This window comes from Amphimedon queenslandica, unplaced genomic scaffold, assembly GCF_000090795.2.
Source record: "Amphimedon queenslandica unplaced genomic scaffold, v1.1 AMPQUscaffold_13472, whole genome shotgun sequence".
Lineage (NCBI taxonomy): Eukaryota > Metazoa > Porifera > Demospongiae > Haplosclerida > Niphatidae > Amphimedon > Amphimedon queenslandica.
The window spans coordinates 236,639-262,114 of NW_003546292.1; the positions used below are offsets into that span (position 1 = coordinate 236,639).

The 25,476-nt window shown below is 37.2% G+C and overlaps 3 protein-coding genes across 3 annotated transcripts; 1 reads left to right on the forward strand and 2 right to left on the reverse strand.

Annotated features, from left to right (window-relative positions):
• Positions 1-2,031: 2,031 nt before the first annotated feature.
• On the reverse strand, positions 2,032-5,391 carry LOC109580903 (probable serine/threonine-protein kinase DDB_G0271682). Its single transcript, XM_019994481.1, has 9 exons — positions 5,293-5,391; positions 5,102-5,218; positions 4,984-5,043; positions 4,100-4,276; positions 3,803-3,907; positions 3,624-3,755; positions 3,473-3,577; positions 3,253-3,382; positions 2,032-3,178 (listed from the first exon to the last, which is right to left on the reverse strand). Exons 1-9 carry the CDS (start codon positions 5,380-5,382, stop codon positions 2,115-2,117), a joined length of 1,980 nt encoding a protein of 659 aa, XP_019850040.1. The 5' UTR covers positions 5,383-5,391; the 3' UTR covers positions 2,032-2,114.
• An 83-nt stretch (positions 5,392-5,474) lies between these two features.
• LOC109580902 (flocculation protein FLO11-like) lies at positions 5,475-8,663 on the forward strand. The gene is made up of 4 exons (XM_019994480.1): positions 5,475-5,539; positions 5,622-5,900; positions 6,547-6,694; positions 6,938-8,663. Exons 1-4 carry the CDS (start codon positions 5,510-5,512, stop codon positions 8,536-8,538), a joined length of 2,058 nt encoding a protein of 685 aa, XP_019850039.1. The 5' UTR covers positions 5,475-5,509; the 3' UTR covers positions 8,539-8,663.
• A 1,088-nt stretch (positions 8,664-9,751) lies between these two features.
• Positions 9,752-25,338, reverse strand: LOC100639981 (uncharacterized). Its single transcript, XM_019994482.1, has 32 exons — positions 25,139-25,338; positions 24,887-25,054; positions 23,784-23,897; positions 23,586-23,688; positions 23,269-23,366; positions 22,982-23,089; positions 22,256-22,638; positions 21,226-21,294; positions 20,955-21,108; positions 19,460-19,705; positions 18,704-18,946; positions 17,993-18,275; positions 17,387-17,544; positions 16,980-17,086; positions 16,775-16,881; positions 16,610-16,717; positions 16,125-16,274; positions 15,100-15,207; positions 14,748-14,880; positions 14,368-14,531; positions 14,068-14,153; positions 13,922-14,018; positions 13,583-13,678; positions 13,323-13,416; positions 13,037-13,167; positions 12,562-12,669; positions 12,221-12,294; positions 12,040-12,162; positions 10,517-10,636; positions 10,361-10,414; positions 10,191-10,271; positions 9,752-10,143 (listed from the first exon to the last, which is right to left on the reverse strand). Exons 1-32 carry the CDS (start codon positions 25,256-25,258, stop codon positions 10,084-10,086), a joined length of 4,248 nt encoding a protein of 1,415 aa, XP_019850041.1. The 5' UTR covers positions 25,259-25,338; the 3' UTR covers positions 9,752-10,083.
• Between the last annotated feature and the right edge of the window lie 138 nt (positions 25,339-25,476).

Here is a 25,476-nt window from a genome sequence, read left to right on the forward strand (position 1 = left end):
ATACTCTATAAAAAGGAAGGAAGAGGGGATGGAGAAGAAGAAGGGAAAAGGGAAGGACAAGGAGGGTGATTCACATGAATTAATGAGCTTACATGTACTTGCATTTGTAAAGACCGTTGGAATAGCTCATCAGTTGCTGGTGACTTTAAAAAGGAAACAAAAGAGTTAATAGAACCTGTGTATAGTCCTTCTGTCATTAGAAGGTGTGTGTTGGTATGATATCATCAGTTTTACGTATACAATACTATCTATGATTGATCTGATTTCACATCAAATGAAACAGCTAGGGTTTCTAAATCTAGTAATTAAGATCCATGCAGCCCTGCTCACATGATGAAAATGGCTGACTGAATTGGCTTGGGTGCTCTATTTCAAGTGAAATGAATGCTGCTGATTTCACTTAAAATAAAATGTGAGGCTCAGCTGCCATTGCCATTATGTGAGCTCAATATCAAAATTACATGATCTTAACCTTGACCCACCTGGGCATTTCATTCGAAGCAAAATCAATAGCATTTCTAGTTTCATGAGTCAGAACCACCCTCCCCTGGTCTTCCCTCCCTAAGTACTGTCCTTTCCTGTACTGGACAAATATCCACTGTATACTGATGATTTCACTTCAAATGATATACCTTCAGGCTTGGTTGGCCAGGGTTAAGATCTGGTCATTCTGATGATAACCTCAATAGCTCATATGTGATATGAAAATGGCTGACGGTTGAGCTACTTCATAACAGTACTGTGAAATAGAACACCCGGTCAGCCATTTTTGTCACATGAGCTTATTTTCAAAATGGTCAGATCTTAACCCAGGCCTGCCCAGGAATTTCATTTAAAGTGAAATCAACACCAAGGAGATGTATGGTCGTAATACAGTAGGGCCCTTTTTTTAGGGCTGTAAATTTCACAAATTGGCCTAGAAATCTATTTTGCTGATTTAATTTTTGCGAATTTATGCCATCTGCTATCTTTTACCATAATAATTTGATTTTGTGGAAGTAATTTTTGCAAAGCTTAAAAAATTGTGAAATCCACAAAATTTACAACCCTAAAAAAATTACCCTACAGCTCACCCTACGGTATAATGTTTTCTACAGGAATTTAATCAAGATGGAATCAATTGATCAAGACTAAATGAGATATAGATAAAGACACCAAGGCTAAAGGCTGTGGAAGAGAATCAAGAGATCAAGGCACTCTTGAAGCTTTGTACTTTGGAGTAAATTAGTCTATTCTTTTTTCTAACCAACCATGTTTGTTATCTACCGTATAGCTAGAAAATTTGGAGTGTTAAAATTTGGCGAATTGACTTTAAAAGCGGTTTGGAGCTTAAAATTTAATTTTGGCAAAATTTAAACTCTGAGACTATGGAACTCTATGAAATTAGAGACTAAAAAATTGGCAAATGGACCTCAATTCGCCAAAGTTTTACTCCACCAAAATTTCTAGCTATATGTATATATACGGTATTTTTTAATTCACCAATTATATATCTGCATAATTATTACCTTAAAGCCGTATATACACTCTATAAAGGTCAGGGTCTTGATTGCCCCGTCACAAATTAATATTAATACAGGCTATATGCAAGTGATATTCCCTTGAAATAGTCTTGCAAGCCAGACTAGTCATGGTCTGGCTTGCGAGATTACCCTAATACCCTTGAATCTCGCTTTAAACAAAATCTCACTTGAAATTTCCAAACCAACTCTTCGAGAGTGATAGGATCAGTATCACTAGCTGTACCACATCTAGCTCCTGAATGTTTCCAGGGTTCTGTCATTCTGTTTCACAGAAAATTGGCCATCTTCCTAAAATTGCAGCAAATGGGCGTGGTGTTGACCATTTTAAAAATTATCTTATGACCAGACCATGAGCCCAATAGTCTTGACCATGGCTAAAGACCATAATCATCTAGATTGTGCTCCACGATTTAGTAATATTTCATGTAATCATTGTCTATGTAAATTGCTTTGTGAAACTTGTATTAAAAATAAATAATACTAATATTGATTCTTGAAAGTACCTGCATTCAGTGCATTGGATGTTATAGCAAACAATTAAGAATCTCAAAGTAAGGCATACAAATTATCCAAGTAGATGTACCAATATGCTCAAATATGATCCAGTTGTTCAATGATTTGTTTCATTGTTGGTCGTTTCTCAGGATCTTTAGTACCACAAGATACAACAAGAGAATGTAAGGAGCTTCCACTCCCTCCTGATGAACGAACTTGGTCTAATAAGACACGGAATATCTGATGCTCAGGAAAACGACAAGTTATCACTTCACATAGCAATATCCCATAACTGAAAACGTCAGCTTTAGGTGATTGCTTAGACTCTTCAAAGTCCACCACAGTCTGGAGGCACTCAGGTGCACTGTAAACCATGGCTCCTACTGCTTTTGTAGTAGCTGAACGTGCCATTTTTGCTAACCCAAAGTCAGATATCTTTGTCTTCCATTTCCCTGGGCCCTTTGATTCAAGGAGTACATTAGCACTGCTGACATCACGATGAATAATAGGATCAAGTAGACAGTGTAGGTAGCTTAAACCAACAGCTACATCACGCATTATAGAGAGAATCACTGGTCTACAAGCAGGGTCAGGGGTCAGCTCTTTCTTCTCATAGGCACTCCGTAATGAGGTATCCATTACTTCAGTAATAATCATAGGATTCCCTGATGGATCATCTAATACAGCTCCTATAAACTGGAGGAGATTAGGATGGTGTAACTGAGACAATGTGGCCATCTCACGATTGAGCATTTGAAAGTAATACTCGATATTTTTCTGATTCATTATAGATTCATAAAACCGCTTCACTGCAACTTGCTGCCCATGAAATTTCCCAATTATAACTTCGCCCCAGCCTCCACTGCCTAGCTTGTGACGAGATAGCGTGACATCCTTATAGCTAATTTTCCAGTTATTCTCTAATGCTGTAACTTTATCTTCAAGTTTCCTAACTTGCTCACTCAGTCTGTAGATTTCTGATAGCAATTTACTGACAAGCTCATCCTTTTCTTTGTGATCTTGCTGCAGATGCGTAACAGCATCCTTGAGCTCCTTGTTCTCAGTTAGGAGTTGTTCAGGTATTATTTTCAGTTCCTCGTTTAGCTTCTGTGCTTCAGTTTGCTTCTTTTCCTTTGGACTGGCTGGTTCAGTGCCTCTACCTAAAAGAAAAACCATAATCATCTTTTTCATTATCACTTTAGAGAACTGACTATAATACACATATAAGACTCACTTCTTTTTTTCTTATGCTTGGCTGACTTAATCATCATCTCATTTTCTCGAGCAGCCTCGATTTCAGCTTCTTGATGAATCTCATCAATTGTTTTTGGTATTTGAGGTTGTCTCCTTGGTTTCCAATCATTCTATTAATCAAGAATGGTCCAAATAATTTGACAATTCATTTGACTTAATTAATTTATATTTTAAGCAAACATGATTTTACAAAAGCCTACTTTTCTCAAATCCTGGACATCAAGTAGCATAAAACGTGTTCTTAACTCTATTTTTTTCTTTTCAATTATTTCATTGATTCTTTCAAAATACCTATCCATACGTTGCTAAAATAAATACTAAATAAAAAAATTACGACAAGTCACAACATACTTTAGCTTGAGGATGATCTAGTTTTTTGCCAGTGACTGTTATCAGTACACAGAAGCGTTCCAATGCTTCATTATCACACTCAGACCTTAATAATCTAACAATGCATTCATGCATTATACTCTCTGAGAGCATCTTAAGGAAAAAAGTTGTAGCACTATAGTAAAGTAATCAATGTATACCTTTAATTTAAATAGCTCTCCAAGAAATCGATGATTAGCCAATGAATTTCTATGAGCCACATTTTCCAATTCTTTAAGCTCAGCCTCTTTATCTTCTTTCTCTCCCTAGAATAACAGTTATAGCTTGTGTAAACTACATATGATAAACTATTAGTCTATTCTATTGACTAATTCCAAAACTAAGAGACCATATTATAATACACCTATGAGTATATTCAATAATCGAGGATAGTAGAGTTTTAAAAATATCTCCAAATGGCCACTGAAAAGGCTACACATTAAATGGTGGACACTTACAGGTGCTGCTATTTCAATAGCTTTAAGCATTTCTTCCTTTGCCTTGTTGTCTCTCTTGTCTTTTTCAAACTCTCTCTGACATAATGATAGCAGTTCTCTTCTAAACGTTGTCTCCTTCATTACTTTTTTACATTCATCATCACCATCATCATCACGCATCACAATTTCAACCTTTATCTAATTAATATATAACAACAATAAAAGTATGATCATTATAACACAATAGAGTATTAATTCATGGGAATTATAATAATTAGAACTACTAAATGAATGTACATGTAAAAAATTTCAGACAAATTTAGCAAAGCATTGTTTGCATTATTATTATGATTACACTGAAGTTTAGGGTTTACCACAGGATTTTGGCATAGTGCTCATGCAGCTTCTTGTCAGTTGGCTGTAGGACCCTGTACTACATGTATAATAGTACAGGGTAGTAAACACAAGGGCAAAATCCTTCATTTTTGTGATACGTATACATCATTGTACATTTTCCTATGTTGTGTATCAACTTTGAGTAGATTCTGATCAATTTATGAATTTTTATGAATTTTAAAGCTGCTAAAAAATCGGGCAATAGCCTTTGTTCTTTGGCCAAATTTTGTAGGAAAAAATTCTCCACTTTTATAATTTGTTTTGATACATATGCATGTCCTTGTACTGTTGCTTCAAATGCCATGTACTGTACATCATTTAGTGCATAAAGCATGCTAATGCTGTCTAGCTGACTTATGGGAACTGCTAGAGTTAGGAAATGTGAGTTTTATTTATAACTTTGTAGCTGCTGGAGAAGAAAAACAATATTAAGGGCTTCGCCAAACAAGCAATGAATTGACAAAAGATTATTCAATAAACTATTACACAAAAATGTAACTTGTACTTACAAATGAGAGGACACGGCACATTTGAGCATAAGCTTCACAAAACATAGGTCCCTTGAATACCTAAAATGAGAGATAAGAGTAGAGATTGAGGTGAATGAAAAGATGCATCATGCCATACATTTAAAAAAATGATATCCACACATCCCTTTAGCCTCTCCTCGTTATCAATCTCAAGTTCTCTAGCCTGTTCTGCAAGTTTCTTAAAATTCTGGGGAGTCAGTTTATTTAAGATACCCTAACAAGAGAAACAACTTTGAATGTTCCTTTATATCTTCATCAAGACTTCATGTCTCACTTTCTCTATCTCACTTGAAATTTTCTAAACAATTCTTCAGTGACAGGATCAGTATCACTAGTTGTAACACATCTAGCTCCTAGACGTCTCCAGGGTTCTGTCATTTCACAGAAAACTGACAAAAGATATCTTCCAGTCAGATCAGAATCAGATCTGCATTCGCTCCTCCTACTGGAATAATTGGAGTGGGCGTGGTCTTGCTTGTTTATTTTGTATGGCTTTGCAGTGAACATGGAGACTCATTTAAGGCTCGCTGTGAATGTAAGTGGATTTATATCATATGGTGCATTTCACTGTATCAGCTATTACTAATGATATCCTTTACTCCTTCTCCTCTCAACAGGGCCCCACAGTTCAGATAGATAAAGCTAGCAGTACAGTTAAACCAGCCGCACTTCCCTCCTCCACCTCTTCATCTAACGGCATGGCTGATCTGACCAGTCCAGTTATACAAGTTAATATAAGCTCCATTGTTAGTCCCAGCCAGAGAGAGGCCTCCGATCACGAGGAGAGCTTCAAGACGGTCCCAGTTACCATAAACACCACAGCATGTGAAGTGGTTAATATGCTAATGAGTGAGGCTCATGATCCCACCAAGATGGGAGAGTATTGTCTTCTTGAGGTGAGCCAGTAGCTTTATTATGTCTTGAGAACAGGAGATGCCGCAGTTCAGCTGCCCCAGACACATTTCCTATTTATCCATTGCAACAATAGACTTCATTAGCAGCTATATAAAATTGCATTGTGCTTCAATAAGTTCCTATTGTGTTAAGCCTTAGAGTATGTGAAGCTCTATGCCAAATAGTTTGAACACCTGCAGTGTATATGCTAATGATACCATGTTTTGCATAACCTATGAATTGGTCGTGAAAATAGTTTTAAATGATATTCAAAATATTATGTGCTGTTTATAATACTGTTTGTTGTTTGTTTGTGAATGTCGAGGGTAGTTTTGACTACTAAGATCTTTAACATAATGCACATTACACACAACAAAGACAGATATTTGCATGCACTGCATAGACTCTTGTCCTTAACAAAAATAATATCAAAAAGAAACTCAGATATAAAATACTGGATGTGTGTTACATCATTTAGTCCAATGCGACACTAAGCAACATACTGCTTACAACACTCTTGAATAGCCTTTGATGATGTGATCAAGCATGTTCAACTGGAATAGAAAGCCTTTCTTAGCCCTTGATCGTTACATGTTGTCTAGTGTGTGTTGTTGCACTTTGACACATCCTCTTCCTGTCCCTCCACAGTCCATTCAGAATGAGAAAGGAAGCTACAGGAGAGTCATCCCCGATAGAGAGAAGGTACTGCTTATAAAGCAGAAGTGGAGAAAGAAAGGTGAAGGGAGTTTCACGCTAATTTGCAAAGAAGATGCAGAATGCTATGGCAAAAGAAAGTGTAAGTGTGCAATGTATACCATATTATAGCTACTGGATGTACAGGATGTACCATGGACTGTTTTGTTGGTAGAGTAGCTTGTTGATTTGAGATTTAATTTAAAATATTTTGGTCTGACTTAATCATGTGTCATATTCAATTTAATGCAGCAAACGCATTTATAACCTAGGGAAAAATTTAATTTTAATATTATAGAATAACGTTTTTTCTTATCTCTGCCTTTCCCCGTCTCACTTCCTATAGTACACGTAGACAGCAGTTCATATTTCTTCACTCCCAGCCCAAAGAGCTTGAGAAGTCAACGAAGATACAGTCTCCCAGTCTCTTTGAAGGACGCTGTCCCTCTGCCTTCTTCCGAGCAGCTCCAGCATACAGAGGAGAAACAAGACGAACCTTCTTTTGGTACCTCGTCCGGACAAAAGTCGATGAATATGTCCAAGATCATGAGTCAGGTTGTTAAAGACTCAAGTCGTTTTCAGCAGAGAAGAGGAAGTCTCAGTAGTAGCGTCCAGCGCTCTACGTCTCTACGAACAACCCCAGTAAAATCTAACACCTCTCAGCCCTCCTCCCCTACTCTGCGTGATATCGTAAGCATAGAACCAATCATTTGTTCTCCTTCTTATTCCGCAGTTCGGGCCTTCCCAGAGTTTGTCCACAGCCCCACATCAACCTCAGAGACGGTGGATAAGAGCAGGACTGCTGTCTCTCCTGTAAGGAATACACTGGAGACACTCACAGAGCAAGAGAAAGCTGATGAGTCAAGCAGTACAGTACAGGGTGTCTCTAAAAATGATGGTATCTCTGAAAGTCTTGAGAGGAGTATGAGAAAGATGGAGGAAGGCCCGATACTTGTCCACACTGTCGTATTGAAGGAACAATATCCGGTCCATCCTAAGAAAGTTTTTGTTAATGATCCAGTGCCAAGTTCCTCTGGAGATAAACCGAATGGTATGCCTTCATCACTTGTAGGGACCAACTCTACACCATCTGATGCAGCCAGTCCTTCCCCTGCTTCACTCAATGTTGTTGGTATAGAGAACTCTGAGATGGACCTCATCGAGTCTCTAACGTCAATCCTAGACTCTAAACTCAATGCAGCAAGGAATCCTAATGACGATGCTAATCAAGCAACCATAGTTGGTGATTTGATATCACCTAAACGAAGGACCAGTTTAGTGGACGAGGCTTGCTCTAATATAAAGAGGAAGCGCTCTATTCCTCATCCTTCCGAACAACCAAGGATACCAAATCGATCCATCACTCCTTCTAAATCCAGTAGCTCCCTCTCCTCCAGCACTCTCCTCTCTCCCTCTCATCGAGAAGAGCTCCTGACAGCAGCTACGGATATGATCTTGGACACAAGGAGAAAGAAGTCACTAGCAAATGAGGACCACCACTCCTTAAAAGAAAAGGAGCAAGAGGCAACTGCCAACTGTGACCAGGACCAGCCTCGCAAGATATTAAATTTTGAAGATTTTCAACTACTAACTGATGATTGTCAAGATCACAACAGCACCAAAGATACAAATAATGTATTGATCACAGGAGGAGGAGGTGGAGGAGGAGGAGGAGGATCTCTTGATGACAACATCATTACTGGAGGAGGACTGGGAGAAGAGGGGTCACCAAGCCCTGTTGCAAAGCTGAGGAGACACAAATCGGAAAGATTTCGTCCAGGTCTCTTGTCTCTTTTTAATAAGAAAATCAAAACTCCAGTGGAAAAGAGAAAGGAAGAGGTGGGAGGGGACAAAGGGAGCCGGCACAATGCCTCAAAGAGTCAGAAGTTTTCTCCGAAGGTTCCTTTTAAAAGGAGTCGATCGGATCATCATTTCAATAAACTTTAAAAATAATTCTTATCTGTACAATAAAAGACTTTAGTAACAGTACTGTTAGTAGATATGATGGTATAATAATGCTGCAAAATAATGCTGCAATATATATTGGTGTCATTTGATGACTTTTACAATTATTATTGTGAATAATGATTGTACTAATAATTATTGATGAGCTAGTGTCACTAGTACATGTACAAGCATGTAGTAAGAGTAGCCTTAAATTTTGGCTACACGTCATACTATAAGTGACAGGTATTGTACATGGCACAATATTGAGAACACTAGAATTAGATTTGTTACTTCTTTGTGCACTACGTATGGATATTATAGAGATTGATCCAGATAAAAGAGAGGAATTGAAATGCTATTTATACAAGTACTGGCCAGACACACTAGAGGTATTGCATGATTATTATCAAGTAGCATTTTTACTCTTTATTGCAGATGGTACGTGGAATGAGTGGTGTGATTTTAAAAAAGGAGCATAATGTTAAGATATTCACTGATGGCTGTTGGCCTAATATGACAACAGTGGTATTAACATACAATGAAGGCAAGATGAAATGTAATTTTTAGTTAAACTCCTCCAGGCTCTTTTAAAGATCTTTCTTCTGTAGACATGTACTCATTTAGCATTAAAAATTTAGCAATGCAAGTGATACTGAAATCGCCTTGCTTCGACTGTTTAGCAAATTCATCAACATGCAACAGAGGTAAAGTAATAATTGATAAAATTTCATCAAGTTAAAACTGCTTGTCTGCTCACAAGTAGAGATAGAATTAATGACAAACAAGCTGGGCATGGAAAAATTTAAAAGGCCACCTGACATGCTTTCCAAGTACATTTTTTCTCTGCAATCAAATTGCTCTGGAGGATTTGTAAAGTACACCATCACTGTAGCTATACACAAATTTTTACTATGCTTTTTAGATCTCTTCCTCCTCAATACAAACTTGGCACTATTTGTCATGAAGATATAGACTTAATTGTCTCATACTGGGAACCAGCAACATATGAAGATCTCAAGGAGCTCATGAAGCACTTTATCACTAGCTATCCTAATGCTGCAGTGTATGATACAATGAGAGAACCAGCTCAACCAGTCTCCTGGGTAGTATCATCAGGAATGGGGATTCTCTATCACTTGTACACAATGGAGGAGTATCGAGGCAAAGGGTTCGGGATGGCAGTAGTGCAGGAGCTCACACAAAAACTACTGACTAAAGAAATCAGCCCAGTAACATACATAAGAGCTGACAAAACAAAATCCCAAAATGTTTTCATAAAATGTGGATATGTGAAGATGAATATAAGTTCTGATGTTGTCTTTTCATACTGTTAGATAGTAGATAGTTTAGACCACGGTTGTGAGCCCACAATATAACTATTGTCAATCATCATTACCATTACATTTAATTGTTCTGTAATCACAAAAATATTTACAAAGTTCATTTCAAAAGGCTTCAGAGAGAGAGAGAGGAGACAATAAAAGGAAGTAAGAAAAAGTCTACATAAATTTCATCTCGTCTTTAAGTCTTACATTTTGTAAAGATTTAAGAATTTTTCAACAGACCAACGATATCCTTCACAGAATGATATAATATATTTTTAATCTAGTGAAAGTAAATGAATAAAATGTGCTACATTGAAAGAGTGTTACCTGTAATTTATCCTCATGATTGCTATGGTAACTTGAGAGCTGACGAAACTCTTCCGTCAAGAGTACACACTGGTTGACATGCTGGAGAGAGGGAGGGAGAGAAAGAAGAGGTTGAGAAATAAGACAACAGAGAATAAAAAGGAGAGAAAGTTTAGGAATGCCCCACTTACTTCTGGAGATACAAAATCTTCAGCAATTTTGATACAACTACAATGATTTTGAACCTAAAATATGGAAAACATAATGATAATAATAATAATAATAATAATAATAATAATAATAATAATAATAAGGATGTGGAAATTACAATATCATTTTGTACTGACTTGATGTGGGGCTCCTGCTGGTATAAAGATGGCATCTCCTTTGCATTGAGCTATAGTCCAACCTTTCACTCCTTCCTCTTCCCAAAGCTTCTGTCTAATCTCAGCATCCATATATATCAGCTAGGAAAAGTAAAATAAAGCATAAAACAAGCAGTTATTATTATACAATTTTTTGAAGTAAATTTAAAAATTACTCAAAAAAATAATTTTAATGAAAATCAGTTCAAACTTATATAACATAGAAGTACAAATATACTACATGCAATAGAAAATGTATTTAAAATGAAGATTTATTTTCTAGCAATTTTTACAAAATTCCCTGTACAGGGACTTTGGCCCAATTTTTGATTAACTTTAAAAATTCGTAAAAAATCCAAATTTAATTGAAATCAGCTCAAACTTTCTACACAACATAAGAACGTGTATATGCATCAGAAAATGTAATAAAAATTGAGAATTCTCTCTTAGTCATTTTCGGTGAAACTTGGCCAACGACCCTGTACTATGTACTATAGTACAGGGACTTTGGCCCGATTTTTGAGTAACTTCAAAAATTCGTAAAAAATCCAAATTTAATTGGAATCAGCTCAAACTTGCTACACAACATAAGTACATGTATATGCATCAGAAAATGTAATAAAAATTGAGAATTCTCTCCTAGCCATTTTTGGTGAAACTTGGCCAACGACCCTGTACCTATAGTATAGGGACTTTGGCCCAATTTTTGATTAACTTTAAAAATTCGTAAAAAATCCAATTTTAATTGGAATCAGCTCAAACTTGCTACACAACATAAGTACATGTATATGCATCAGAAAATGTAATAAAATTGAGGAATTTTCTACTTGTCAATTTTGGTGAAATTTGACAAAATCCCTGTACTATAGTACAGGGACTTTTGTCCGATTTTGGAGCAACTTTAAAAAATCATAAAAAATCCAAACTTGATCGGAATTAGCTCAAACTTTCTACACAACATAAGAACATGTATATGCATCAGAAAATGTAATAAAAATTGAGAATTCTCTCCTAGCCATTTTTGGTGAAACTTGGCCAACGACCCTGTACTATAGTATAGGGACTTTGGCCCAATTTTTGAGTAGCTTTAAAAAATTTGTAAAAAATCTAATTTTGATCGGAATCAGCTCAAACTTGATACACAACACAAGTACATAAATATGCATCAGAAAATGTAATAAAAATGGAGAATTCTATCCTTGCCTTTTTCATAAAATTCCCTGTACAGTATTGTACATGGTCTTTGGGCCAATTTTTGAGCAACTTAAAAGGTTCGTAAAAAACTGAAATCAGCTCAAATTTTCTATGCATTGTGTGCAGATCACACATGTAAAAGTAAAGTTATAGCTAAGCGGTACTGTACGTACATGTAAGTACATGTATATGCATTTTCTCCTGAGACATTTTTGATGAAACACAATGATCAAAAAGCTAAGTTTATAGTCATGTACTATGCAATACACTCTAAGCTAATCACTGGAAGGTAGTCTATCAATAATGCTCACCTGATCATGGATAGGATCGGAGCCAGGTTTAGATGATGACATTCCTCTTCTTTCCATTACTTTCCTCAAGAACTGTCTTATTTTATCGCTGTCTGATGGCGGATATATGTGCCACAAAGCTCCCTAACAAAGAGCAATATGATGAAGATATAAAGAGAATAATTTATTTTTTGCAACTTACAATTTCTTTTGATTGTTTAAGAAAGCCAACAGTTGCCTGGCATGTCTCCCTCTCAACAGTTTCATATAGTTCATCTGAAAAAAGGAGTCAGAATTCAGTAAAATCACACTTTGGTACAAAATTACAAATTCATATATAAATAACAGTAGCATTATTTTGAATATTAAATACATGTATAGAACTATAGATATAGATGAAGTGGGAAGTCTTCACTATACAGCCATTTTAGACTTTTAGTGCAATCAATTGATATGCAGCAAATGTAGCAGTTAAATATTTTATATGTACATGTACATAGTAATAAATGCATTGAAAATTGAGTGTGTGATTTATAAAGGAACCTTTCTCATTGGGTTTGTCAGTATCAGTACAATAGACCATCACATTAACAGCATCAGAGACATCAAGGTGAAGATTAGTGGTACCACAACCGGCCAATGTACTTGTTCCTAACAATTAATAAAAATTAATAATAAAAATATAACTACATGTACAGGTAACTCTTCCTCTCTATCAATACAATAATAATAATAATAAAATTAATAAAAATAAAAAATAAATAATAATAAGATTAAAAAAAATTAATTAAAAATTTTTCTATAAAATTAATTATTCTTTTTGTCTGACAATAATAATAATAACAATAATAATAATAATAATAATAATAATAATAATAATAATAATAAATAATTAATAATAAAATCAAAAAAATAAAACATCAAAAAATTTAAAAAAAAAACAAAATAAAATTTAAATTTAAAAATAAACTAATAAATAAATAAATTTATAAAACAAAAGCTCCTTCTGTTTGCTTACCATAAGCATTGTACATCTTTGGTCCGAGGTCAGGTTTGACAAAGAAGTCAGGAAGACTTGAGGTGAGGTTCAGTTTACCATCCCTCCTTGTATAATCAGGCAATGGCAGTGCTTGTACCAAATCATGAAACCTGTAAAATAATTAGTATTATAATCATACAACAAGATTATACTATACAACTGATACAATAGCATTATAAAAATGCAACAATAAAGCAGCAATACAATTGATATAAAATGTATCACTGTTAGGCTAATAAGTCAATGAGAGGGAGTGATGCCTTACCTTTGTGGTAATTTGTCAGAGAAATCTTCCCCAGTCGGCCAGTCTTTGAGTTTCAATAAACGAGGACAGTTACTAACAGGATCTTGCAAACGGCCTAACAGAAATGAGACAAACAGTTTCTCACTTCTCTATTTTATACTCTCTCTCTCTCTCTCTCCCTCCCTCCCTCCCTCCCTCCCTCCCTCCCTCCCTCCCTCCCTCCCTCCCTCCCTCCCTCCCTCCCTCCCCCTCTCTCTCTCTCTCTCTCCCTTATATCTTACAGTGTATGTCATCAAATCCGCCCCAAAACGCTTTACTAGGCACTTGTGGCATTATCAGTCCAGTCCTACAGTCCACCAGGTCAGCCGGCTCCTCACCTACACACAATAATAAACCAATGATAACAACATCCAGTAAAAGATAAAAGTATGTACAATCATACATATATTGACATTTCAGTAGGATATGACATCACAGTACTACATACAATAAATTTGTTCATGGAATGAATTAGGACTTAGGACGTAAAATAGTAATGCATTTAAATTATATAGTGCACGTGTATAATATGTATGTACATGTACATGTAGATCTGTACATTGTACATGTGTATTTATTACCAAAGTCCTGTAGGAATGAGTTAGGAGTCCATATCTCTTTATTAAGATACTTATCAATACCTGCTACCACCACTGGCCTACTCCTGTGCCATGCCCACTATTAATTAATACATAAAAATTTAGTGGGTAGCCCATTAAAAATTTACCTGGAAGGCGGTTATGTTGCTAAGGTGGGTGGCATCAAGAAGATATAGTATGTCACCATCGCATAGCCACAAGTGTGGAGCATCAACTAAAAATAAAATACATGAAATATAATAATAATAATAATGACCTTGCTAAGACCAATTATAACAGTGATTAATTAATTTATGATAAAATTGGTAGGTAAGCTTGTCATCATAACCACAACAAATAAAATTATAAATGAAATAAATAAAATTATAAATGAAATAAATAAAACTATAAATGAAATAAATAAAACTATAAATGGGTAATTATCATACTTTTAGGTGGCAGACTGAAGTCGTCAGTGTCATTGCTGCAGGAGTGAGGTAGCTCCAGTATGGGCTCAAGTACTGAAGGACGGTCCAGGGAAGAGGAGGCAGCGGGGGAGGAGGAGGAGGAAGGCTCACCGATCGTCTTAATAGCATCAACACTAAAGGGTTTCCTATGGGATGAGGATAACAGGAAATATGGGGCATTAATAGATACATAGATGGTATAAAATTTGTATCATTTTATTGTACCCTACACACAGGGTTTCCCACAAAGCATGCTGTTAAATCTTAAGCAAAAAGGCATGCTTCAAGAGGTGAATAGCCATATACATGTAATAAGATATAAAGTAACTTTAGAATAAATAAACATGTGAAGAAAGAGTTACCTGGGTTGTTCTTGAGTGCTGACTGTTAATTTGCTTAATAAAGAGAGGAGTCTGGAGACAGGGGGAGGAGTTGCTATAGAGATACTGTTACTGCGACAAATCTGAAATAACTGACAGAGAACATCAGACAAAACTAGGGAGAGAGAGAGAGAGAGAGAGAGAGAGAGAGAGAGAGAGAGAGAGAGAGAGAGAGAGAGAAGAAAATAAAGGTACAATTACATGTAGACTGGGATTATTTTATTGTGATTGACAAACAAGGTTCACTACAAGAACTAAGAACTAATAATGATGATGATGATTTTTTAATAATAATAATAATAATGATGATGATATTAATAATAAATTATCATACCATTTCCAGGAATAATCTGAGAGAGCAATAGCTGATATGGAGTGTGTGATACTTGATTAACAGTACATAATGGCCAGGGAGTCTGCCATGAGCTCATAGCCTCAGAACCTAAAGAAGGCAAATAACAATAGATCAATGTAGGAATAATGTAAGGGCCCACTGTATAGGGTCCCATTAGAAAGAGATTAGATGAAACATAAGATGAAGAAACTCGGTGAATACTGTATAGCGGGAAATTTTGGAGGGAGTAAAATTAGGCGAATTGCTAAATTTTGGGTAATTGGCGGGTTTTAATTTGGCAAACTGTATTTTTAAAAGTTTGAGCTGATTCCAATAAAAAAATTTTTTGAGTACGACCATTTAAAAATGGGACAATTTTTGAAAAATATGCAAGGCCCATGGTTTTTTCCAAAAAATTGCTCCAAAATCACTCCCAATTTTTATTACATTTCCTGGTGCATATTGATGTCCTTATGCTGTGTAGAAAGTTTAAGCTGATTCCGTTAAGCAATTTTCAAGTTATGACTATTTTAAAGTTCACCGATACTAATTAACCATGCAGTGATGATTACAAGTGCAAAGTGTCACCCACCAATGCAACTATTGATACACAACATTACATCAATGTAAACAGAAAAAAGACGCCAACTAATGAAAGAATAACATTTCTCGTCACCAACCCACCCACACACAACTACACGCAAAAATAATAAAAAATCACTGTGAACAAACAATTAAGCTAGGTCACTACATTGCAATAAAGATACATGTACATTATGCGTGCATAGGAAAAAGAGGTGGTTGGAGACTAATATTGTTCCTTTTAAAATTATGTACATTATACTAGTAGACTACAATATCATGCTTTATGTATGGCTATTAGTATTTGGTCTAAGTGATGAACTGGTTGGTTCATTTGTGGTTGCCCCGACCACCCCCAACCACCATAGGCAGGACTATGCATGTACACAATAAAGAGCTAGGGTACTTGTACTATGTACATGTACGTGTACATACATGCTTACCATTGTGTGATATACAAGCCACTTGGAAACAAGCAGGACATATTGAGAAACCACAGTGCTGACAGACCCAGTGGAGATTAAATATCGTAGTGTCACATGTGTCACATAACTCCCTCACACCTTTCACAGCACACTTCCATATAGGGAAAGCTGATGGAGGGAGAGAGAGGGAGAGGGAGAGAGGGAGAGGGAAAGAGAGAGGGGAGAGAGAGAGAGAGAGAGAGAGAGAGAGAGAGAGAGAGAGAGAGAGAGAGAGAGAAGCATAGTGTATAAGGTCAAGGTATACAATAATAATTTTCAGGTCAGATTTTGGCATAATTGACATCCAATATGAATATCAACAGGACAAAGAGAAGGAATACTGGAGGATATCATGTATCATAAATAAAGTGCATAGTGTGTAACATCAAGTATCGAGTGTGTGTGTGTACATGCAATACTGCTTATACTGTACAAGTACATGTATATACATTGAAGTTGCTTACTGTCAGTGTCGGATATGGTTCTGGCTTCCTCTGCAATGATTGCAATAAAGTTCTTGACAATCCTTGATAGTACGTATAACCCAGTGTGTGTGTTCAATCCACTATAACCTAATGATTTCACAATACATGTATATTTAATAGGATATAAGTATTATAATGGCTGACCAGTCTTTAGTGGAGTCCAGGGTACCAGATCCTCTGCTTTTGCATCACTAAAAGTAGCAAAACCTTCAACATACAAACTACCTTCATCTTTATTGATCACTCTTAGCCTACAAGAGGGAGAGAGAGAGAGAGAGAGAGAGAGAGAGAGGGAGAGAGAGTGAAGAGAAGTGTAATTGAAAGAATGATAATAAAATGAGTCCTTTACTTCCTAAACTCTAAGAACCGGCAGTATCTTGATGATGGATAGTCTCCTGATACATTAGAACACTCAATACAACGTGATATACCGTGATACGCCTGACAGAAACCATTCTATAAAGAAGATAAAACATATAAATAATAGCAATATTTATGAGTACTTCCTCCCTCCAAAAATTATAAGGCTGGTTTTACAGTTTACACAAGTACATGAGTGTTAACCACATTGTGTGCAACCCATGAGAGCTTTTACAATTAACTGAGTATAAAAATGATACTTGGCAGTGTAATCTCTCTAAAAGAATCTTTCTGACTTTCTCATACAAAATTTTTGAATGGGGTTAATATACCCCTACTACTATAGTACCATTCAACATTACAGGCTCCCTCCCTCCTCTCTCTCTCTTCCTCTACCTGAAAGAAAATGCTTCCATTCTCATATCGGCTGAGGTCCACAGTGACGAGGATGATCTTCCCAGTGACTCCTTTGATCATGTTCTTCTTACCGGTCCCAGGCTTGCGGCCTCTTTTAGCAGGAGTACGGACTTTATCAGCTTTCCACTGGAGGACCTCTGGAGTAATGGAGAGGAGAGAAAGAGAGGAATGGAAGAGAAAGAAAAGGAACAGATAATAGGATTAAAAAGAAGATATACATGTATAGTATCATGATTGTCAGCGTTTCATACAGGACTAAATTCTTAAGGGGGCGAGACAATTAAAACTTGACAATAACGTGCTATAGTTTTAGAACTTGTATTTGTCATTCTGGACATACATATTGTACATGCATCAAGCAAAAGCTGATTTTGATGGTGCAGGCACGAGGACTACAAATTAAGATTTGTTGATTTCAAATTGTGTGCTTTTACAATGAACAGCAAGTTACAAAATGTACATCTAATTCCAGCAAAATATCAACATTTTTAGGGAGAGTGGCACTAAGGAATTCCCCCTGTATACAACCGTACAAGTACATGTAAAATTGTATTTGAAATAATAATATTCTATTCCCTATCATACCTTCCTTAGTTCTTCTTTTGCTTCTCTTGATCAATCCCATTTCTCTTAACTCTTTCCTGCGTTGTTTTTCATCGTCAGTAAGGCGTGGCCGGCCCCGCCCTCTCTTTCCCTGGCTCCCCATGTGGATGACAACCTCGCGGTTACTGATTCGTGTTTTTTCTCCGGAGCCACGTCTGTTGACTTCAGAGTGAATGTCAGTGAGGGACGAGGAGAAGGTAAGTTGGGGTTTTGAGGCTTCGTCCTCTTCCCCCATGTGCTGGTTCACAATACAGTCTATGTTGATCTACAATTTAAAACAATAAATTAATTAATCATAACAAGTAAGCTAGCAATGTCAGTAAAGAAAGTTTGAGCTGATTTTGATCAAAATTAGATTTTTATACATTTTTAAAATTGCTCTAAAATCGGGCTAAAGACCATGTACTATAGTACAGGGTATTTAGCCAAATTTTGCCAAAAATGACTAGGAGAGAATTCTCCATTTTCATTGCATTTTCTGATGCATATACATGTTTCTATATTGCGTAGAAAGTTTGAGGTGATTCTGATCTAAATTGGATTTTTCATAAATTTTTGAAGTTGCTTAAAAAACAACAAGCAAGTTCTAGCTCACATATTAATATCATATTGATATACAAATTATGATATTAATCTTTGGGAGGTATGCGGCTAAATGGACAGTTCAAAGATGTAAGTTAATTAGTATCTTACTTCACTTCCTTGATCCAACTTCAGAGACTCCTCAGTTTCCGAACAAGGCGACACAATACGAGGAGATGATGCAACATGTACCGGTACCGGAGGATGCTGCGACTCCACCCCCTCGTTAACGTACGGGATATTGAGAGCGGAGAGGAGACCGTCCTCGGAGAGTCCATCAAATATGTTAGGCTTGTGGTCCTGATAGTCAGGATGGTGACCCACTGGGAGCTTATTAGGAGGACCAATAGCATTCTATGATAGAAGGAATGGGGGAAAAGCATATACATGTGTACAATGTACAGCTATAATAGCTCATGGTATTTCTCAGAAATTGGCATAATATTAGGGTAATGCAGGAATTTTAGGTTATAGTGAGGGATGAATCAGATTTTTCAATGAAAATATTAAGCACCATGCAGTGTAGACTTTCAATTTAAATGTTACTGTTTCAATAATAATTGTAAAAGTGCATGCAGTTATATTTAAAGTGAGGCTTTTTGATACTAGAGGGGGGTAGGGGGCCTAGGGGGCTAAGGGGGCAAATTGACTTTTAAATGTATATTTTTAAGATGCATGACCATTATGATGACAGTGGGAGAGAAGAATGTAGTACAAGTAAAGAGTGAGAAAGAGGAAATGGTAATTTATATAAATTTTGCTAATGAGGCTAAACCACGCTGAGTAAACTGAACAAAAGAGCAGTCCTTTCATGTGGTTAGAAAAAATAACAAAAACCAGGAAAGAAGGCAAGAAGGCGTGACTCACATGAACATAAGGAGGAGGACTCCCGAGCCCCATGGTAACGTCAGGAGTGCTGGTGTAGTTCTCATGGAGGACATGGAGCGATGAAGCATGATGGAGGGAGGGAAGGGATCCCAACTCGTGGGGTATGTGCGACAAGGAGTGAGAACGGATCAACTGGGATTGGAGGTTATTGGAAGGAGGAGGAGAGTCTGTGATGGACGTCTCGCGGGATATTATCGACTGTATGAGATCAAGGTCATCCTCTTCCTACATAAAATATAAAAATAACAATCATAATAATAACACACACTTAATTAAGAGCGCACGTTACAATTATAAAATATAACCCATTTATACACATAATTGAACATGACTACATGTAGTATAGTATAGGGATGCAATGTAGTACAATATGCTGTAGTACAATTAATGGGATACAAATAATTGTATACATTATCCATGGTTGCTTCATACATCCCAGTTTCTAAAATCCTGTGGTAAGACAAATATTTCTCTGATCTGGACCACATGCATGTGTCTTCACACACACACAATATACATTTGTACATTAGTGACGCGAAATTTACAACCATACACACACACCACTGTAAAGTAAAGAAACCACACCAAGAAAAATTAGTAAAATAATTTCCATGCCTTTGTACTCTATTGCATATGCCAAATTGCCAATAAACCACATAAGCACACATAGACAGCTATAGGATGGACACTAAGGACAAGAGAACAGACATATGTAACCAAAGGCTAGCCAGCAATAACCTACAAAGAGGACCTGTCATTCAGCTCAGCACATGAGTTAAGGTCACTACTTGGTCAAAAGGAAAGGGCAGCCACAATAAGTCAATAATGATACCACAAGTATAGGAGAGAGAGAGAGAGCAGCTGTGTTTGTATGCACTGGGCGAACCTCAACATCATCCTGTGCTAACCAGACAACAGACACTGTAAATATTCCATTAGCAAGAAGGAAGAGGGGAGGGAGGAGAACAGAAAATGCAGAAACTGTACTAAATAATGTTCACTTTGATCTAACCATATCCTACTAGCTGTTTACAAGGAGAGTGGTCATATCATTAGCTCATGAGACTAGAGGAAGTGTCTAGCTAGTAGTGCACTGTGTGTCAGGTCATATATGAAAAGTATATGCCACACATACCCTCTAGCATATGCACTGGCATTATCAACCAGACATATGTACCGCTACATATTGAGCTTGCAGGTATGTGCGGTTGTGTAGATTTACATGTACATGCATTCATACACACTGTAGTTACTGCAGTAGACTAGTACAAATACATTTACATGTACATGATTAGATCTATGTACATCGATGTACATGCATTCATACACACTGTAGTTACTGCAGTAGACAAGTAAAATACATGTACATGTACATGACTACATTTATGTACATCAGTACATGTACATTTATGTTCAATGTACTACATGACTAGAAACAGGGTTAGGGTACAGTGCATGAGTACAAAGTCCTTACAGTCTCATTGACACTGCTGTCCTGTTTAACGGAGGACTGAGGCTTGAGGAATAAAGAAGGCTGTGATATGCTTCGGGAGAGGGTTCTGTTGGGAGGGAAATCACAGGGTTCCTCCTGCTGGGGTATTGGAGGCAATAGAGTATTCTCAGCAAACCTGGGGAGAGAGAGAGGGAGAGAGAGAGGAGGGGAGAGAGAGAGAGGAGGGGAGAGAGAGAGGAGGGGAGAGAGAGATTGAAGTGAAGAAGTGTTACAGTACAGTAATACTCCATACCTAGTTCTCTTTGGTCCTCTTCCACCAGTCAATGGTACAGCATGGCTCCTACGTCTATTAGCTAAATCTCTATTAATAAAAAACCAATAAATAATTAACACACACACACACACACATGCAGTTTATGTAAGTAATATGCATGCACATAAAGTACATGTACAGTATTATATAGCTGGACAGTGAATGTGTGTGTGTGTCTCAATTGATGTGTGTGAATGGCTCCATGAGTGAGTGAACACGAGTATGAATGTAATGTGGACAATAATAACAAAATCATAGGCCCATTACTGGATTAGCTATCATAACATTGTTAATAAATAATTTCAAACTTCTCATACCAGAGGAGCTTTAATAGCCTGACACTTGACAAACTGGAAGCATTTGAACTATAATTGTTTAACCCTTTGGTACAGCTTCTATACTTTTGAGCTTATAAAAATGAATTTTAAGTTATCATGACGGTATAATGATTTTATAATGAAGAAGCAATGCTTGCTATTCAAGGAGGAAGCATACTTAGCAATTGTTTAAGGAAAACATGAACCTTTGATCTATCATAAGTGATTCTGAAGCATTTTCTACAATGCACAAAGTCAGTTAGAATATAATGATGGAGTCTACATGTACATATACATGTATACATGTACATGAATAATAACGAAGTAAAGGGAGCTTCATAGTTTACACATTACTATGCTCAGGAGAATCTATACAAGGCTTGATCCTTAAAATAATATTATAATTATTTATTATTAAAATGTGATAGGAGACTCCAAGACTGTTGATAGTCAAAAGTTCAATCTCACCATCATAAATATTTAGACACCCTAGGAAAGCTGTATGCAAATAATAATTAGTCAAAAATGAGATGTATAGGTGTTGTAGGTAAATACATTAATACTTTCCCAATACAAACATACGCATACAAGCAGCCATAAAAGTGAACAAACGTGTCATTGGTGCATGGACACAAAGCATATCTCCAGACCATAAAATATAAATAATATTCTCTAGTAGTTACACAACTGACCTCTGTGTCTGAGACAAGAGCCTAAGGTTTCCGAGACTCTTTGATCTCTCGTGACGATAGAGCGGGTCCAGATAATTAGAGAAGTGTGTGGGCGGTTGAGAAGGAGGACCAAGAGGAGAATTCATAGCAATATTAGAATAAGAGCCGCTGGGGGTGTACGGGTGGTGACTGACGCTCCCTCCTAAGTGATGAGGAGGAGGCGTGTCAAAATGTTGTGGGACATGAAGAGCCGGCTCCGACTGCATGAGGGAGAGATTGTGAGTGACTGGCCCCCGGGGGGCATGGTTGTTCCCGTAGTAGCCCCCAGGGTGCTGTAGAGGGGTCTGGGATGAATTTGGGAGCAGTAAATTATCAGGATACCAGGCAGTGCCAGTAGTGGACACCTGCAGGGAGAGAGAAGAAAGGAAGGATAGATAGATAGACAGATGAATAAGATAAAGGAGAGATTGAGAAGCTAGTGCATGTACATACTTGTATATTCCTAACTCTAATTGGCAACGAACTATTTATCTGAACAGACATGTACGTGTATATTTGGATGTGGATCCATAGGACTGTTCCATTTAATTACCATAAACTGCCAAAAAATAAACCAGCCAAAATAGTAACTGGAGGGGGAGGGAGCTAGGGCAAATAAAGTACAGTACTTGCCAATTACAATGTACCTACATGCATACACCAGACTTGTGCTACACTGTACACGTAAGTGTGTGTATATTACAGTACCTGTTGGACTTGAGGAGGTGCTGGGGGAGGTATGGACATTAATATAACCTCCACAAGATAAGGATTAACAGTATGGACCATGTGGTGTACATCTTCAACTGTTAGTTCCTTTAAAAATACAAAAAATTATTTAAACACGTGCTCTCCTACTGTCTTCCTCTATTCTTTGGCCTCTCCTTTCTGCAACTCTCTATTGCCTCCATTCTCCTCCCTCTCTCTCTCTCTCTCTCTCTCTCCCCTCTCTCCATTCTCCTCTCTCTCTCTCTCCCCCTCTCTCCTATTCTCACTCTTGTTTGCAAATTGTGGCTCATAACAGTTCCAGTAATCCATGACAAGTGTTGTTGAACACTGCAGATCCTCACCCTTTGTCCAGACAAATTACCGCCTACACCAAAAAAGAAAAGAGAAAAACAAAAATAAAGGAGTGTATGAGTATGAGTGTGATAGAGATTGGGGGAGGGAAAGGGGGAGGAAAAGTAAAAGAGATGGTGAGTGGATAAGAATAATCTAGTAACATAATACCTGCAATAATCATGCATATACATGTATATATATATATATATATATATATATATATACACACACACATCATTCATCTACTTACTACCAAATAGCAAGGCATCTCTATTATGCTGCTTGCCCTCCCAATCTGTTAGCTCATTTAGCATCTGGGTATGCTGCGATAAAGTCCCTTTGGCCTCAATTAGCTAGAAAAGACCAGAGATAAAAGAGAGAGAAAAGGAAATGAAACAAAGAGTGAAACAGTGGCTACATGATGGCTCATATTTATTTCCCAGCATACATTCAATTGCTTTGTATCGGATAATTGGAGATAGCTCCTCTCCTGGTCACAGAAATACTCAACAAGCACGGTAGTCCTAGAGACACCCAAACCACCACACAGGAGAGAATAGGCCTATACAAGACAATAAAGAAAATGCATATTAATGTAAGTACAAGATGTCCATATTAGCATACAGCATATGAGCATGTAGCATCACAAAGAAGTGCTTTAAAAATATCATTTTCCTGGAGGTGTTTATGCATTCCGGTCAACTTGATGAAAGGCTAAAGGCTGGAAGCTAAAACCAACATTACTAGGCTGGGCAATGCTTAATTGGCTAGTCACACTACTATTAGTATTGGATAACTGATTGTCTGGCTGCCATATAATGCATTCATGTTTTCACTGTAGACTCCTTCAGCTAGCAATAGGTGAGGAGTGTGGGTTCAAATATTTTGACCTTCTGACCCTAATTGGTTGATCAAGAAATTCATTTTTAAGAGAGAGAGAGATAGGGAGAGAGGAGGAGGAGGAGGAAGGTGAGAGAGAGTTGTAGAAATACAACTACACACAGCCAGGAGTGACTCTCTGCCATTAAAAGGTACCAGGTTTGTTTTACTATAATTAAGTTCAAAAGAAATAGAATTTCTACACACACACACACACACACATACACACAAAGCTAAAAGTGTAAAGGAAAAGATCTCAAAGACACTTTGCACACAAAAGAAAAACATGGCTCAAAATATCATTCCACACGCTATACACGTATGTCTAGAATTGAACTTGGAGGGCATACGGTTCAGACCGATTCAAATTACAGCTAGTATATACTTTACATTAATGACATACCAATAGTAACACTGCACTGGAATAGAAATCAATATCATTATGACGTAACGTTACACAAGAAAGAATACCTTTCGACTGCATTGCATACATTGTACATGCATACATACAAATAGCTCAAAACACAAATTGCAATATACTACTAGTATATTGTAATACTAAAATAATAATAATTACGTCAGCTTCATTACATGCACAATTGTACATATTCATGAATGTCCTTGCATACATGCATGTACGCATGCAACATACATGCATGTAGGTGAAGGTACCTTAGCGGGCCAGGCCACAGGATTATTGGAGTCCGTTTCTGTAGGTAAGACACGCCTAGCCCAGACCAACTGGTCTTCGATATAGACAGCAGAGACAGAGGAATAATCTGTGAGGGTGAGCCATTCTCTCTGTCCAGTCTTGAGCCCTTCCAAATACTCTATAAGGACCTGGGGAGGACATAAAGGAGTGGAAGAAAGGGTGTGAAGTGAGATAAGAGAGCTAGCAGGCCGAAGAAAGGTTTCCATGCTAACCTTAGCCTGGCTGAGATCAGATGAGCGCTGAAGGGGTTGAGTTGAGGCTCGTATTGAAGCGAGGGAGATGGTCCCTCCATCAGAGGAGACCAAGAGACAGTTTAAACCTACCAGACTCATGAGGGAGGAGGTAGAGAGACAGACTGGGCACTGGACACAAGGAGGAGAAGACGGACCTCTTTCTACATGTGAAGAGGAGGATTGGTAGGTGTGGTCTTATGGGCGTGCCTTGTTTTCCCGCGCTAGCAAATGTAAGATGAAATCATGAAGTTACAGTTGATTAGAGCTACACTAACACTGCTACAGGAAATCAGTTTATTTAGGATCAAGATTTACCC